The following is an 18,505-nucleotide window of genomic DNA, read 5'->3' as shown; positions in this document are numbered from 1 at the left end:
TGGGTAAGGGGGAGGTTAGAAGACTTGCTGTATTTTTAAAGACGTCACTGGTAAATCTGTGTTGACAATGGCTAAAAATAAAATTCCTCAGAGACTTTCGCAAAGGGTCTTCAGACCTGCTACTCATCCCGATTTAATCGGGACAATTTTTTTGCCCCAAATCTCAAGCATCCCGATTTCATTCGCGTGTATCCCGATTTTTTTATTCCTTCTGTTGCACCAGATTTTTCTAAAAACTAACTCTGCCTTCATATATTTATGGACACTCATGGTAAATTTTAAAGTCGGCTTGGCAGTCACCCTGGTGGTTTGTCGTTGGTCCCGATTTTTTTCCCCAGGAGATCCTGATTTTTTTATTTCCTCGAATGGTTGGTCTGGGTCTTGAAAAAACTACATGCTGATAGTGTTTAGCTTTTTAGAAAGAACTACTCATTTTTAGAAAGAACTACTCACTGATAGTGTTTAGCTTTTTAGAAAGAACTACTCACTGATAGTGTTTAGCTTTTTAGAAAGAACTACTCACTGATAGTGTTTAGCTTTTTAGAAAGAACTACTCACTGATAGTGTTTAGCTTTTTAGAAAGAACTACTCACTGATAGTGTTTAGCTTTTTAGAAAGAACTACTCACTGATAGTGTTTAGCTTTTTAGAAAGAACTACTCACTGATAGTGTTTAGCTTTTTAGAAAGAACTACTCACTGATAGTGTTTAGCTTTTTAGAAAAAACTACTCACTGATAGTGTTTAGCTTTTTAGAAAGAACTACTCACTGATAGTGTTTAGCTTTTTAGAAAGAACTACTCACTGATAGTGTTTAGCTTTTTAGAAAGAACTACTCACTGATAGTGTTTAGCTTTTTAGAAAGAACTACTCACTGATAGTGTTTAGCTTTTTAGAAAGAACTACTCACTGATAGTGTTTAGCTTTGTGCATTGTTTATGTTGTGGTTGAGCTACCCACAGAGCACTTCCTTCCTTGTTGATTGAGCCTTAGGTGGCGGTAAAAGATTTGTTCAGTTTAGCCTTGCTCTGACTCTGAAGATGAATTAATTTCAGTTTTGTAATATAACTTAGGTTACACTTGAAATAGAGACTTTTTTCAAAGTTTGTGTATGATTGATGAATTACGTGATGTGTCATATGATGATCTATCTAGATCTAGGGAGATAACAATTTTTGTTGTAAAGTTTTCTTGTTTTGCTTTTTTTTCTTTACCCTCTTTTGATTCATGTCTTTGTCTTCTTGTCTTTGATCAGATTGACACCTGCTTTTTATCATGGTTTGTCCCCAGTAGCTTGTGTGAGGGGAAATGATCAAAAAACTGTTTTTTGAGTGATTGTAAGGTAATGCTGTGTATGTGTAAGTCAATAGAATTAGAAGTATGTTGTGAAGAATGGGAAGCGTAATGTACATTTTCAGATATATAATAATTTATATGTGTACAAAAGTGAAGCTGTTCCTAAACAATATTGTTTGCGTCGGAGCATTCAAATATAATGTAGGCCTACCTTTCCCTCTGGGTCTTTATTTATGTTACCATACTCATATAACAAGGTATGAGAGTCAGAGAGCTGCTGTTCTGTGTTTGATACTCAAGAGCAAAAGTTGAAGTTGAAGCAAGTTAGTGAGTGGTTGACGAGTGCTCCGGTGTGGTTTGCTCCTTTCCTATCAAACATCTATCGTCCTTATCTCCCCTCATTCTATTTTGTGTTTGTTAGTACTCTCTTACTTGTAACACCTCTAATCTTCGGCACTTATATGACCTTATTGTGTTGCAAGTGCTGTAAAACTCTTTCTAAAACTAAACTAAGAAGAGTCAGAGAGCTGCAGTTCTGTGTTTGATACTCAAGAGCAAAAGTTGAAGTTGAAGCAAGTTGTTAGTTGATTATTTTGTCCTCAATGGTGGACTAAGTAACTGCACCATGGGATAGTGTAGCCAGGTACGGCATTTATTTTACACTGACTACTGCGGTTTTTATCTTGTGGAAATTAGAAATTGATACACATGTTTATGCTAAACCTGTTTGTGTTTTTATGTGTGCTGGGTGGTTGTCTTTTAAAATTACAGTAATAACAACAGTTGTTGTTTTTAAAAAAAATTATAGGCCACATTTTGAATTCCAATTTAATGGTTCAGAGTACTGTGTTAACAACTTTGAGATTGTTGATCTACTTGTCTGGGTCCTGTAGAAGGGGAAGAATGTACATTTCTGTTGTACTCTACGCAAGGCAGAAACCTGGCTTGACGTTTTTGCACTGAAATTTGTGTAGTAAAAGATTTTAAAACTTGTGTGTTTTCTCATGTTGTTGTCTCTTTTAACATTACAAGTTAGAGCTACACGCACAGTGCTGTGACAGTTGTTTGTGTTGTTGTCTCTTTTAACATTACAAGTTAGAGCTACACGCACAGTGCTGTGACAGTTGTTTGTGTTGTTGTCTCTTTTAACATTACAAGTTAGAGCTACACGCACAGTGCCGTGACAGTTGTTTGTGTTGTTGTCTCTTACCATTACAAGTTAGAGCTACACGTACAGTGCTGTGACAGTTGTTTGTGTTGTTGTACATTACAAGTTAGAGCTACACGTACAGTGCTGTGACAGTTGTTTGTGTTGTTGTACATTACAAGTTAGAGCTACACGCACAGTGCTGTGACAGTTGTTTGTGTTGTTGTCTTTACACTGGCATACTTATAAACGTGATATATATTTTTTTTTTTTTTTTTTTTTTTTTAAATCGTAGATCTCACAATACAGTGCAGCCTCTAGAAAACAACATCGCCGAGACCCAAAAAAATGTCGTTAAGATAAAATTTATAAGAGAAGATAATAGGCCCTACTTTATTATCCCAGAAGGAAATTTTTCTTGGCTGTACAGGACCGTAAAAACACATGCAGGTATACGTAAAAAGAATTAATTATATTATATTACTCTCATTAAAATTCATATATATATAAAAAAAAGTAGAGCTGACAAAACATGTTACATCAGATGCGTCATTCAACCACATGCAGGAATTTAATCGAAAGACCTTTAGAGGGATATTTTTATAGGTCAGATACATGACTGTAAAGAGCAATACACATTGATGCTTATTCTGACAGTAGCCTTATGCTAGATGGTAAAAACTTTTACATCTCCCTTTCTTTGTTTTTAGAGGTATATATCTGCCGCTTTGTGGTCTGACAATTTGCGGGGAAAAGGGGTGTAATGGGTCGTTTAAAATGCTTTTTTATACTTGTGGTGTTATAATATAGAGAGTTGTGGATATATAGAGAGGCATCCAAAAGTTACTACACATCACCAGAAGTCAGAAGAGACCGCATAAGAAACGAAACCATACGTCTACAAACTGGAATACCACAACCAGTAATAAAATTCACAGAACGTCAAAGAATCAATTAATGGTTTGGACATCTAACCAGAATGCCCCAGAACAGAAACAACTAGCGACAAGAGCTCATAACACCGGAGAATCCGGCTTCAAATCAGGAGGAAGACCAAGAAAGATCTGACTGTATGGGGTTAAAAGGGTCCTGGAACAACATACATGTAAAATATCTATCACAGACACTACACACCTAGCACAGGACCGAAACTTGCCCCTCCCCGCGACATGGAAAAGGTAAAAGTAAGTACTGCGCTCTTTGGTCACCGTGTGTGTTTCTCTTGTCTTGTATGCGTGGGCACTCCTTTCACCGTGTGTGTTTCTCTCGTCTTGTATGCGTGGACACTCCTTTCACCGTATGTGTTTCTCTCGTCTTGTATGCGTGGACACTCCTTTCACCGTGTGTGTTTCTCTCGTCTTGTATGCGTGGACACTCCTTTCACCGTGTGTGTTTCTCTCGTCTTGTATGCGTGGACACTCCTTTCACCGTGTGTGTTTCTCTTGTCTTGTGCGTGGGCACTCCTTTCACCGTGTGTGTTTCTCTTGTCTTGTGTGTGGGCACTCCTTTCATCGTGTGTGTTTCTCTTGTCTTGTGTGTGGGCACTCCTTTCACCGTGTGTGTTTCTCTTGTCTTGTGCGTGGGCACTCCTTTCACCGTGTGTGTTTCTCTTGTCTTGTGTGTGGACACTCCTTTCATCGTGTGTGTTTCTCTCGTCTTGTATGCGTGGGCACTCCTTTCACCGTGTGTGTTTCTCTTGTCTTGTATGCGTGGGCACTCCTTTCCTTTATCACTTCGTTACTCCTGTACTGTAGGCCTAGATAAATGGGTGCGCTCCCCCACCCCCCCACACACACACCTCGACAACAGCCAAAACATATTATTCTGCAGGACCAAAGACAGCCCCAGCCTGTATAAAATGCATGACACAAGATAATATCGTGGTAGAGCGACAACTAAACCATCTGTCAGACCGTTCAAGCGGTAGCACCGCCAACTAAAACCGGCACCCTCCCCTCTCTCTCTCTCTCTCTCTCTCTCTCTCTCTCTCTGTGTGTGTGTGTGAGCGGGCGGTTGGCGGGTGCCCTGGTGTGGTTTGCTCCTTCTTTCCTATCAAACATCTATCATCCATATCTCTCCTCCTTTTTTGTGTTCGTTACTCTCTTGTAACGCTTCTAATCTTCGGCACTTGATCACCTTATTGAGTTGCAATACCGTAAAACACTTACTAAAACTAAACTCTCTGTGAATTAAAGTAGGCATGTATATTATAATTTATAAGCTAATTAACACTTTCTTTAGAATCTCGAAAAATGAGTGCCACGACCTCCACAAATAAGAATAGATTACCTGGCAGTTAGATAAGACAAGACCCATGTCATACCGGACATACTTTCGTGTAAAACCACAAGCTATGTGCCACTCCCAGTCTTCGAAAAACCGTTTTCTCAATCTGCTGACGTAGGCCTACGTTACGTGCTTAGGCTAAACTTGGCAAGGCTGTTACTGTTCTTTAGTAAGTATAGGGTGATCCAAAAAAACAACAACAACAAAACACTGTACAATTTTTTCCCAACACTGAAGTTTTGCGTTTCAAATTTGTCCACTACATTTGGAAGTCAAAAGGAATTTGTCTGATATACATTCATTTTAGATAAATCTACAGAATAGTTTTGCTCAACCCCATTTTTGTAACATGACGCACTAGTTTGCATTAGGCCTACCACTAAAAATCCAAACGATTGCGCCATTTTCAAACTATAGTGGTCTAACAGGCTAACAAAAGTTTGCAGATAGTTTTTCTCAAGTTTCCTTTGTCTGCTGAGATCATGGTTAAGATTAGTAAAAAGCATAGAGAGCTTTTTCTATTGAACATTTCCTCACCACCAACTCATTTCGCACAAGGTACGGAAATAATGTTGAAGTGCCCATAAGGCCTTCTTTGATGTCAATGGTGGAAATGGTCCATCAGTTATAAGGACCTGTGCCTGTAGAGAATCAGACCTAAAAATCCCTGGACAAAATTACCACCTCAGGTCAAACATACACCGTTCGCGACTCCTTTAAACGTCACCAGGGTGCAGAATTCAGTGGACGAGCCCCATGAGACGTCTGTCCGTAGACGATGTCTGCAGCAATGACTTTCCTAATCTCGTCGACGGCCAGGATTCTCAATGCAGATTTTCATCTACGACTGTACCATTTTCCCGTTCGCGAAGCTATCAAAGGATAGCAATGTGTCCGTGATTCCTCAATCGTCTTGAAAAGCGTGAACATGCCCTCTGATAGTAAGTAAGTCTATGACATTTGGTTCTTTGGCAAAGCCTATATATTCACCTTTAAGGTTATATCAACTCCACAAATGCTGTCGATTTGGACAACCTCACCCCCTCCCTCCCCTATTGTCTCAGAAACAGCTCCACTGTAAAGTGTACAGTGTGTGTGGATCCACTAAAAAAACCACGAGTACTCAAATAGTAGTTATATAATTCCTTCTGGAACGCGGTGTTGTACTCCCATGTCTTTCTCTGCAATTTTCGATGTTACACACTGCACCTCAGCTTATCATCATATATACGATCCCCCTCCATATAATAATAACAAATATTGAAATTTAAAAATATATAAAAAGCAAAAAATACCCCCCTCCCCCAAATACAACAACAAAAAATATATACGTAACTCCAACTCAGTTATATTTTTCTCCCCCTGTCTCTATTCCTCTGATCTGCTATATATCCTACCTGCCCCCCCCCCCCCCCAAAAAAAGAAAAAAAAAGAAAACAGACAAACTCTGTCGCTCTCCTTATATATCCACCCATATTCCACTTTGGACCCTCCAAATATTTCTCTCGTCTTTTTTTATTCGTTCTTTGTGTCAAACCAAACACCACAGCACTGGGAATAAATAAATGAGCCACAGTGCAGGTGCTGATCGATTCTAGTTCATGTCCCCGCTGGGTATTTTTAAACTTGGGTATGTGTATTGTGCGTGTACCGTGTGTGTATGTGGGGGGGTCAGAGAGAGAGAGAGAGAGAGAGAGAGAGAGAGAGAGAGAGAGAGAGAGAGAGAGAGAGAGAGAGAGAGAGAGAGAGAGAGAGAGAGAGAGAGAGAGAGAGGCTAGGCCTACATATTATTATTTGTTAATTCCCCACGGATGCATCCGATGAAGAAAAGGGAGTGAAAGACAACTGTTTTGAAACCTCGTTTGAAATGGTGGCAAAAGATGGGCTCGCTCATCCCCAATTAATTGCCTTTAGGCCTATTCCTCTTTCTCACTAAAGGATTTATGTCACATAGATTTGTACATATTGTTTTAGACGAAGAGTTTCTGTAGCTGTAGCACGATACTGTTTTTATTTAATCTTAACATAATAGATAAAATACAATGTATTATTGTAACAGTCAGCTGCTGGGGGCTGAAGGAAGGCGGAGCGAACGCCGAGCGGCGAACCAGGGGAGGGAACAAGGCACAGTTTTTGAGAGCGATGTTTTTCATGTTTTCGTACAATCTATCAAAATTTTGTTGATAAAGAAAACATTATTCTTATTTTACTTGATTTTAGAACACATTTTCGAAGCTTTTATTTTGAATTAAATATTTTTGTAAAATTATAGGATAAAGACAAAATTTTATAAAATCTCGAAGCAACGAGATCTAATCATTACCATAATACTGTGTAGTGTATTTTTAGCCTATTGTGTGTAAGAACTTGTTTCAAGGAAATCTAAGTGTAAATAACATTGTTTGCACCTTTTCTTGAAGCTATTATACACTAGAACTGATGTGCTCTCTCTGCTCACATCCCATTTGTGCAGTCACACAGGTGAGATTATCATAAACGCCCCTGTAATAGTCGTGAAGAGACAAAAAGTCCAAGGAAGTTAACGTTCTGTTTGTGAAGTCGGCCATTTTGTTCAGTCATTTGGGTTTTCCTCTCACTCAATGCCAAGATTACGATGCTCGCAATATGCTCAAACTAGCTTTGTCATGCCGTGGTAATTACAGTGCTGCATGAATGGTTTGTTCATTATTTTGTTGATGCCATTTTTAAGAACCCCATGATTAAGTTATTCAGTTTCGATCCCGTTAGCCGGTGCAACAAATGACTGACCAGGGTCTGCTGACTGGGGGGACTGGGACATGGTCAGTTTGTTGAGTAAAGTGTTTAGCCAATGCCAAGAACCAGTTGGCTGTTTGGTCTAAATAAAATTAAGAGCAGATCTTTTCAATTACGTATTTGTTATTCAGTCAATGTCACATACTTTTCTAACTCAGCTAGGTGTTTCTAATCTCAGCATTGGGATGTAGGCTACTCATAGTCACAGTTCAGTGATGCTGCTAAAAACATCATCACACTCTAGACTCTAGAATCTACCACTCACCAGTGCCAGACTAGCCAGTGGCATCAGGAGCTACAAGATCATTCAATACACTTCTTGACATACAATGTCAGTACATTGGACCAGATCTGCACTCACATACTGGCCTACTACCTGTTTGGTTGAAACATCATCATGTCACCACTCGCCAGCCAGACTCAAGTGACTCAAGTTGTATCAGGAGTTAGTTTATAGATTCTATCTAGATCTAGATCTAGATCTAGATCTAGATTTAGTAAGACTTCATGATGTAAGGTCAAATAGGCCTACTTGCTGTTCCAGTGATAAATCTAGATTCAGTAGAGAGAAGGTTGAGAGTCTGAGATTTGTTGAAACTTTTTGTGGACTTTATTTGGTCTTGGCTGAGTTGAGGCTTTTGTTTACATGAAGCTACTAAAGCGAGCACCTAGCACACCTCTGTCATTGGCCTGAATATAGATGACGTATTTCCACCATCTATTTTCGTCGTCTTCCGGGGCTTCCCTCGTCAGTTGACTACATCTCACTGGATGGCCCGCTTGGCGCGCGATGGGCCACGTCACTGACACTTGGTTTCGTCACCGACTGCTTGGGCTGTATGTGCACGCGCGCTTGTGTATGTGTATGTTTGTGTACAACTTTGAGAAGGTAAATTTATAGAACGGGAATTGCTGAGATTGTTTATAAAAAAGATAACGCAAATTATTAATTTAATACAAAAGAAACAAACACGGCGAGATCTAGTCAACAGTTACTGGCGAGGGAAACCCAAGAGTCTTGGGGGGGGGGGGGGACCCCAGAAGACGACAAAAATAGATGGCGGAACTCGTCATTTATAATTGGGACAATCACAGAGGTGTGCTAGGTGCTCGCTGTAGCTTCATGTCTTTTGTTTCTTTAGATTGGGGGAGAGTGAGTAGATGAAAAGTGTTTTGTGTTTTCCTCTACATATATCTAGATCTAGAGACAATCTCAGGTGCAGGTGCAAAGCTTTGACTTTTGGAATATAACTAACATACAAGAAAGGGGAAAAATTGGCAATATTCCGTCTGCACTTTTTATTCTTATTTTTTAAAATAGTTTTTTGAAAAGTTTTGGGTGTTTAGATTTTTAAGGTAAGGGCAACGGAAGTCCTTCGTTATTTCCTGAATCCAGCAAATGGGAATTAAATGTGCAAATTGGAAAGATTTTCAAAGACTAGCCATGGTCATTTGGGGCAGTTTTAGTAGCCTATAGCACTCAAACACTACACACCGTTACTGCGCTTAAAACGCAAACCCATTACTTTTTCCCATATATTTATGACCCCCAGAAGTCTTAAGGTCAATCCACAATGACCATAAAAATGCGGCCTGGATCGGCGGGGGGCGACAGCCCTCAGGAGAACGCCAGCACACAGCCTGGCAGTCAGCAGCAACTACTGCAACAGCAGACGACAACCACAACAACAGCACCGTCGACGCCACCCGGCCAGGGTGGGGCTCCTCCTGCCGCGGTCACGCAGACCACCAACAGCACCACGGTCTCCTCCTCCGTGGACACAGCGCTCACCACTTCCTCCACCACCACCACCACCACCACCAGCACCGCGGTGCCTGCCCCCGGAGAGGAGGTCAACGGGAGGACTTCCTCCCCAGCTCCCTCGGCTGCCACGGCCGGAGGAGAAGCTGCCGGTAATCTTTTATCTTTGTTAGAAAGAGTTGCTGGTATAATCTTTTATCTTTGTTAGAAAGAGTTGCTGGTATAATCTTTTATCTTTGTTAAAAAGAGTTGCTGGTAAACAATATTTTATCTTAGTTAGAGGTGCTGGTGTAATTTTTTTGTCTTTGTTGAAAAGAGTTACTGGTATAATTTGTTTTGTAAGAGTTGCAGGTGTAATTTTTTATCTTTGTAAAAAAGAGTTGCTGACGTAATCTTTTATCTTTGCCAGATGTGCAGGTGTAATCTCTTTGTCTTTGTTAAAAAGAGTTACTGGTATAATCTTTGTTGGAGTTGCTGGCGTAATCTTTTATCTTTGTCAGAGTTGCGGATGTAATATTTTTTATCTTGGTTAGGGTTGCTGGTCTAATCTTTTATCTTTGTTAGAGTTTCTGGTGAAATCCATTTATCTTTGTTAAAAAGAGTAACTGGTATGATCTTTTACCATTGTTAGAGTTGCTGTTAAAGTTGCTGGTGTAATCTTTTTGTCTTTGTCAGAGTTGCTGGTATAATCTTATATCTTTGTTAGAGTTGCTAGTGTAATCTTTTATCTGTCTTAAAGTTGCTCGTATCATCTTTGATCTTTGTTAGAGTTGCTGGTATCATCTTTTATCTTTTTTAGAGTTGCTGGTATCATCTTTTATCTTTGTCAAGAGTTGCTTGTATAATCTGTTGTTTTTGTTAGAGTTGCTGGTATCATCTTTTATCTTTGTCAAGAGTTGCTTGTATAATCTGTTGTTCTTGTTAGAGTTGCTGGTATCATCTTTTATCTTTGTCAAGAGTTGCTTGTATAATCTGTTGTTTTTGTTAGAGTTGCTGGTATCATCTTTTATCTTTGTCAAGAGTTGCTTGTATAATCTGTTGTTCTTGTTAGAGTTGCTGGTATAATCTTTTATCTTGTTCAGAGTTTCTGTTTTTCAAGAGTATGTGGGAACTGTGGGTAGGGTTTCTTGCACATGTTTAGGATCTTGCCCTTGCGTGCTTGATAAGTGGTATACAAGCTTTTTCTTTTACGTTATTTTGCAATTTCTGTCTGAACTTGTGTACCTCGTCGTGGTTTTTTCTGTTGTCCTTTGCTTTATGGTGTTTGACCTTGAGTGAACACTGGAGAATTTTTCTTTAAGTTCAACAGTAAATAAAAATGATCATCATGTCTTTTTTTGTTTTAGAAAAAAAATTTGTGCTTTTTGTTCCTAAAAAACATGACTCAGTGGGTGGTTGGCGGGTGCTCTGGTGTGGTTTGCTTCTTCTTTCCTATAAAAAATCTATCGTCTCTATCTCCCCTCCTTGTTTTTTGTGTATGTTACTCTCTTGTTAAACCTTTGATCTTCGGCACTTCCGTGACCTTATTGTGTTGCAAGTGCCATAAAACACTTACCAAAACTTAAAACATGACTCTTCAATTTTTAATTTTTTTTGTGTGGCTCAGCTCAAGGTGGCGGAGATGCGGAGCCGGAGTTTCCCATGCTTGAGTTAAGTCGTCTGGACGAGATGATCAACCGACCGCGGTGGGTGGTGCCCGTACTGCCCAAGGGAGAACTGGAAGTCTTACTGGACGCAGCCACCAGGCTGAGCAAAGAAGGTAATGTCTAGTCAGCTTTTGGGGAGGATGGAGGGGAGTGTATAGCGAGTTGAAATTTGCTTTTCTTACACGTTTGTTTCATAATGAAGGAGAATATAAGCAATGTCAGTGTCTGTGAATGTTCTTCCTGTACAGTGGTGACTGGAAATGGCGTGTTGGTCGTCTGTATTGGTGAAGTGCTGTTTGTGTGAGGTTGATAGATATTATTGTTTGTGTGTATGCATATGTAGGTATGCCATTGGAGACAAGATTTCCATAGGGACATTTAAGAAGATATTATTGTTTGTGTGAGGTTGATAGATATTATTGTTTGTGTGTATTTAAGAAGGAAAGTTATTTGTGTTGTGGACAAGGTTCGCAACTTTGTTTCTCTCTGCTGTAGTAATTTCTACTTGTCCCTGAAGACAGACTGAATCGAGCTAATGGCTAGTTTAGTAGTAGTAGAAAGATGTAAGGCATTTTTTATCTCTTGACTGATATAAGGCTTTGATTGTGAAATAAAGGCACTGGTGGTAGGTTCTTGCTCGTAATTGTCCCCCTTTCGTTTTTGTCCGACTAATTGTGTTGATGTGCTTCTGGTTTCGTTAACATTACTCAATGAGCCAGATGAGTCGTTAATGTCTTTTCGTCTGTCGTTGCAGGTGTAGATACAAGGAGTGAAGCATGTCAGAGATTTTTTCGTGAAGGCTTGACAGTTTCCTTTACCAAGATCTTAACGGATGAAGCTGTCAGTGGCTGGAAGTATGAAATCCATGTAAGTTTTCTCTCAATTTCCTTGTGGTAGATTTCAAAGGCAGTTCTGAATATTTTTACAACTCTACTGGTGACAATTAAGCTTTTTATACAATTAGTATGATGTCATTTTTTTGTCCCATGCCTTCATAGTTTATTCAATATAATGTCTCTTGTTAGTGAAATGAGTTGGTACTTCAGAAATGTCTTTTGAAGAATGCTGTTGGTATTTCAGAAATGTATTTTGAATTTTCAGAAATATATTTTGAAGAATGATGGTTGGTATTTCAGAAATGTATTTTGAAGGATGATGGTTGTTATTTCAGAAATGTATTTTGAAGAATGATGGTTGGTATTTCAGAAATGTATTTTGAAGAACGCGGAGAAGCTGATAGAGCTGTGTGTGCACAAGTTGTCTCAGGACTGGTTCCCGCTGCTGGACCTGTTGTCCATGGTCCTTAATCCAACCTGCAAGTAAGTCACTTCACCTTCCTGCTGGCCCTAGTGTGGAGGAACATCTCCATTTTGAACAACAGTGAAAACAGTTCATAACAAAAAGGGAGCTTAAGAAGAAGTCAAACTTTCAATGTTAAAAAAAAGGAGATAAGGCGAGAAAGCACTGAGGGTGCGATATGTTGTGTATTAGAAAAAAAGTTAAACATCCTTCCACTCTGGGGGAAAATAACATTTTTCCACAAGAGCTATGCATAGTTATGTTTGAGTATTTGTATTGAAATAAGATCTTGGAGATAACATGACCATATATGTCTTAAATAAATTGCTTCAGGAGCTGAATGAAAAAGATTTCAAATTCCTGTTCATTTTATGTCTTGATATTATTTAAATGGCCATGGCACTTTGGCAATAGGACTTTGTTTCAGTGGTTTTGAGTATAAATCTATGGCAGCAAGCATGAGCTTTAGCTAGCTCGAATTTTGTTTCTTATGTGTTCAGCATTTGTCATGGATCTGCAGGTCAAAACCATGATATTTTCTTTTTTATCTCTTTATAAGTATTATGAGAGAGATAGTTACCTTGCTTGTTGTTGTCTCGTAGATTCCATTCGTACAACGCCACGAGGCAGTCAGAGACTGTCCCCTCCGGCACGCAGCCAGCGGAAGACGCCCTGTTTGCCCGACCGCCGGACCACAGAACACCCAAGGTAGGCCATGCAGCTGTCTGTGGCCTGTGTGCTCTTATTTTTATCTGGACCCTGGACTGTTGGATGTGTGTTCTATATAATAATAATAATAAATGGCTTTTATAAAGCACTCAACCCCGATTAAAGTACACAGGCTCTGAGAGCTTTACAATACAATACAACGTACTACAGTAACATAAAACGTTGTGTTGTGACCAAAAGAAAATCACTCCTAATTTTCATCTTATTAATTTAAAAACAGAAATAACTTCAGCTGACATTTTGTTCTCAGAGAATGTTTGAAGTGAACATTGGGGATGTTACGCAAACATTTTTAAAAGCTAAAGTGTCAAATGAAAATATTAAGTGAATAAAGACTTCTGCTTGTTTATTATTAATTCGAGACTCAAGACCAACAGAGACCTTGGAAGTTTCAAGAATATTTTGGTTTTAACTTTTGGTGTTGCGTTATTTTATAAGGTACAAGAATAATTAAAAGAAATTTTGCTTTAAAGCCTTTAGTTATATCGGGGATGGCATGATGTTCTTTGCCCCTGACAGCTTTATGCAAAATAGTGTCATGAGAACCTTGCCTTATGGGTATATTTTGTGGGTGGTTGGCGGGTGCTCTGGTGTGGTTTGCTCCTTCTTTCCTGTCAAACGTCTTATTGTCCTGACCTCTCCTCCTTCTTTTTTGTGTTTGTTACTCTCTTGTAACACCTCTAATCTTCGGCACTTATATGACCTTATTGTGTTGCAAGTGCCGTAAAACTCTTACCAAAACTAAAACTTCTGCGTATTTTGTTGATGTGAACTTGTGTGTGTAGCACTAAGGTAAAGATAACATCTGACTGCTCTCCAGGGTTGGCTGGTGGATCTCGTGAATCGCTTTGGCTCACTGGACGGTTTCCGGATATTACTAGACAGATTTTTCAAAGGACCAGCCTTATCTGTGCCAGTGGTTGCCAGCCTAGTCAAGTAAGTGTCGCTGCTGTGGGGGGGGATACATGCACACACACGCGCACACATACACACACACACACACACACACACACACACACACACACACACACACACACATACAGAGAGACAGACTCTGACACTGTCAGGGCTCCTGGTTTACCAATTTGCTCACAAGATTTTTTATTATTGTTCACTTTTCTCCTCTTGAAGGACTGAAAGTTCCTTCTCGTTTTTATGATGCATTCGCTATTATTAACGTAATCTCATCCCAAAATTTCTTTGTTTGATGGGCCGTTTGGTCCATTTTTTTTGGCCAATTGTATGTTCAGTAATTTTTTACCAGTAGAATTAAATTAGGATGAAAACTTCATGATTTGGATGAATATGTCGAAACGTTATGGCAGAGGCTGTGAGCTGATTTTGTATTCTCATTTTGTTTTTCCCCTCAGACCGTTTGGTTTGTGCAGTGAGGTGCTGACTCCACACACTATAGAGAAGTACTTCATGCCCATTGTGGTAAGTCCGACACTCTATAGGTCTTTTGCTTGCTCCGATCAACAAGTGTTGTGTTTGCTGTTTTTTTACTTTGAACAGATTTATTAGTGAAGGTTTTTGTACATTTACATGAGTGGTTTCATTAGGATGGACAGTTTTTGCTTCTTCTTTCCTATCAAACATCTATCGTCTTTATCTCCCCTCCTTATTTTTTTTGTTTTGTACTCTCTTGTAACACCTCTAATCTTTGGCGCTTATATGACCTTATTATGTTGCAAGTGCAGTAAAACTCTTACTGAACCTAAACTGATAGTTTTTTCTTCTTTGAAGACTCGCCAACAATTTTTTTTTGGTCAGATTAATAGAAGAAAAGGAAGCAGAATGGAAATTGATGATTGAATAAAATTTTCCAGGATGTCGTGCCCAAATTTTTGGACAAGTTGACAGACGAAGAACTGAAGAAGGAGTCAAAAAATGAGGCCAAGAATGACGCTCTCTCCTCCATCATCAAAGCCTTGAAGCAGCTGGTCAACCGGCTACCCAATCAGGAAGAGACCACCAAAAGCTTAGAAATTTTTAGACTGAAAATGATACTCAGGTGAGATTTTTTTCTGGTTTTCAGCAAGCACCGGTAATGAATGAATGTTTTACCTTCTTGAACAATCCCTCCTAGTATGTTATGAGAAATTCAGAGAAGAAAGCCCAGTGTTCAAGTAGGAAGATTGAATGTTGGAGTGGAGCAGTCAGTGATATATTTTATAGCGATTTTGATAAATGATGCATAAGCTTCTTCAAAAATTGTTTAGAAAATTAATTTTTTTATATTTTAGTCTAGTAATTGATATTGCATTAACTTGCTTTGTTGTCTCTTTTTTGGGGATGAGATTAATGTTTGGTATACATTCACAAAGAGGCTAGTGGTACCTTACTGTGCACTCTCTAATAGTAACTCTACTATTGTACATTTTGTAGGGGGTGAAATTACTTCTGCTACAAAAGTCTATAGGAAATGAGGAGGTTTGTTTTGTTTTCTATAAGGTGGAATAGATTCACTGATGAGCCTGGCTCGGCCATAGACATTTAGAACATGTCATCAGCTGTTGATCGGATAATGTTACTTTTTGTTGTTCTTCTTGGTCTGTTCCTTGTAGCAAATGGATGGTAGTTGGGCACTTGTTCTATATGGACGTAGCATAGAGGATTGTGTGTCTTCCACATAGTCAGAACTTTGTGATAGTGTACCTTTCCAAGTCATGGCAGTAGTTGTGTAGCATGTACATTGGGCATAGTACATGATTTTGCCTTTACAAGGGCTGTGCATACCTGCCAACCCTACAGAAAAAATAGGTAAATCACCGACTTTTGGGTCAAACTACCGATCCACCGATTTTGAGATGAAGCCACCGACTTCGGGATTCAGCAGGGTGACTGCCAGGCCCCGGGAATTTGAGAAAGTTATCAAATATTTGAAAACCAAATCCGACAACGCCCGAAAGTTCATTTTTGCCAGTCGCGATTGTGATTCATTCGGCTCCCTCGAGAGTATGTTTCTTCACGCAGACAGGCGGCTATGGTGGCAAGCGGGTGTGATACCGACGTTTGATCGGGATAATCAAGATATAGATCTACTTTCACTTTCGTTACCACCCAGAAATTTGCTGGTAGTAGTTTGATAACGCAACATTAATTGTAACAACATGCAGGCTGTGCATGGCAAACGCTGTGTCGCCTTGAAAATAAATCAATATTTGTGCTGTGCTGTCACTTGTGAAAGAAAAAAAAGAAAAGAAAAGAAAGTTATAGTTATACAAGAGTCTTGTCGGGTTCGCCATTGTGACCGGTCAATGAACTTTCGCGTTCCATCACATTGTGAGCACGGGCACTTGTAGGGGTCACCAAAGTTCATTCAAAGTCTGAGCGCTGCGTAGTATAGGACTCCGAAATGGGGGGGGGGGGGGGGGAAGAGGGGGAGGATTATTTTTTTTAGGGAACTTGGAAGCAAATTTTAGTATTCTAAATTTTTGATTACCTCTAGATCTAGAAAACTCTCTGAAAAACGCGTGTTGGTGCAGGCCTTGTGTGGACTCAGGATCCGTCATACTCTTTCCTTGTAAACTCTGTAAAGACAAAAGGCCAAGGCTAGGCCTAATAAGTCTTCCAAGGCCCACCTTTTCTTCATCTTTTCTTCTTTGCTTCTGTTTTTTTTTTTTTTTTTTTTGTTTTTGGGGGGGGGTGTGGTTTTTTTGTTTCATTTGTGTATGCGTTCGTGCAGGTATGAATAGGACAGGAACTGCACTAACTACTAATAGGGTAAATGCCTCTGGTAGTTTTCATACTTGTCATTTTTTTTTCTTTGTCATTTTCTACATTTGTTTGAAGTCGCAAACACAATCATGCATATTTGATGTGGGTCAAAATAAAATATTAATAAGGGACCCAAATTAAGTATGCGACAAGAGGTAATATAGCCTACTACAGATTTTTTAGGTCAACTACAGATTTTTGGACAAAAATTTGCGTCAAACTACAGATTTTGGCACAGGCAATGTTGGCAGGTATGGCTGTGGTTTCTGAAAGGGCAACGAAGGAGGGGATTTCATTTGGCGTAATACATGATTTTGCCATTACAAGGGCTGTGGTTTCCAACAGAGCAATGAAGGAATGATTTATGTCTCCACAGATTACTTCAGATCTCTTCGTTCAACGGGAAAATGAATGCGCTGAACGAGGTGAACAAAGTGATCACCAACGTCAGCTTCCAGGCCAGCAGTCGACACTCCAGCCTGGACGAGGACGAGTGGCTCACTGCTGACAAAATGGCCGTATGTACTCTTGTCGGTGGACAGTTGATAGTGTAGACTGAACTCTTTAACCCTATCCATATGCTCTGAGGTCATTTTGTACCCCTGTGGTTGTATTCTTCACATTTTAGAATACTTCTAGTGCGAAGATCTCTTTGAAGCTTTCAGTTTCTCAAAAATCATTTGAACAGACTGCTATGCAAAGCGTAGGGATTGGATTAACGAGTAAATTTCCTCTTTGGAAAGTGGTGGCACAGAGTTCCCAAGGTCTTTCAAAATAAAACAGAGAGAGAGGTTGGCTGTCAGGAGGAAATTGGGTTGTTTGTGTGTGTGTGTGTGTGTGAGCGCGTGTATGTGGTGAAACACCAAACCAGTGTGCCAGGATCTGGACAGTTAAGATGTATCTTATCTTATTTTATCTTATCTTTGGAAAAGAAGTAAGACAATGTACGCTTGTGGTCACTTGGGGTGCTCTGGTGTGGTCTGCTTCTTCTTTCCTATCAGACATCTATCGTCTTTATCTCCCCTCCTTCTTTTTTTGTGTTTGTTACTCCCTTGTAACACCTATAATCTTCGGCACTTATATGACCTTATTGTGGTGCAAGTGCTGTAAAACTCTTACTAAAACAAAAAGACAATGTACGCGCATGTGGTCACCTGACTTTCTCTTCCCCCCCCCCAGGAATGGATTCAGCAGAACAATGTGCTGAGCATTGTGCTGAGGGACAGCCTGCATCAGCCGCAGTACGTGGAGAAGCTGGAGAAGATCCTGCGCTTCATGATCAAAGAACGAGCCCTCACCATGGACGACCTTGACCGCCTGTGGGACGCTCAGGTCAGCTTGGAGTTATAGTATTAGCAAAGATTGTACATAACAAGATAGTTCACTCGGCCAAAAAAGTGTTGTGGCCAGTTTTTTGGGACGGGGGTTTTGTTTGTGTGTTTGTTGTTGTTTTTTGTTGCCCGCATCACCTGTCTCCATTACCCACTCCCTCACCCCCTTAATAAAAGCAGGAAAAAACAACCGACAACAAATTAACAACTCTTAGTTTTGGATTAGAACAAATATATCACAGTTTAAGTTCTGTGCATGTACTGAAAAGTATGTTTTTGCTTTGAGTAAAATGTGAATTTATCTTAAAATCATGTGAGAGAAGTATTGGTAGCATAATTTCTGATCTGTTTCTCCTCTTCTGATGTCACACAACTTGCCATATATGTGTCTTACATCACATCAGACATTTGTATATATTGGAATAATTAATGCAAAAAAAACCCTAGAAGTCTTTACCTCACAGTGATGGAAGTGTTAATCAGTTGCCATGGTCACTGATGCCAATTATCGTTCCT

The 18,505-nt window shown here is 39.7% G+C and overlaps 1 protein-coding gene across 1 annotated transcript in view; it reads left to right on the top strand.

The window, feature by feature from the left end:
* Nucleotides 1–7,047: 7,047 nt before the first annotated feature.
* Nucleotides 7,048–18,505, top strand: part of LOC101857458 (probable ubiquitin carboxyl-terminal hydrolase FAF-X) — a gene marked incomplete at its 3' end in the record, with an annotated part of 54,134 nt that continues 42,676 nt past the window's right edge. Inside the window, 11 exon segments of the mRNA XM_013090084.2 lie at nt 7,048–7,208; nt 9,056–9,416; nt 10,871–11,023; nt 11,665–11,777; nt 12,117–12,229; nt 12,812–12,917; nt 13,759–13,874; nt 14,309–14,375; nt 14,768–14,952; nt 17,035–17,176; nt 17,838–17,990. Of these exon segments, the coding sequence (XP_012945538.1) occupies nt 9,077–9,416; nt 10,871–11,023; nt 11,665–11,777; nt 12,117–12,229; nt 12,812–12,917; nt 13,759–13,874; nt 14,309–14,375; nt 14,768–14,952; nt 17,035–17,176; nt 17,838–17,990 (1,488 nt within the window).

The sequence above is a fragment of the Aplysia californica genome, unplaced genomic scaffold (genome assembly GCF_000002075.1).
Source record: "Aplysia californica isolate F4 #8 unplaced genomic scaffold, AplCal3.0 scaffold01136, whole genome shotgun sequence".
Lineage (NCBI taxonomy): Eukaryota > Metazoa > Mollusca > Gastropoda > Aplysiida > Aplysiidae > Aplysia > Aplysia californica.
This window is presented reverse-complemented; position numbering and strand designations above follow the sequence as displayed.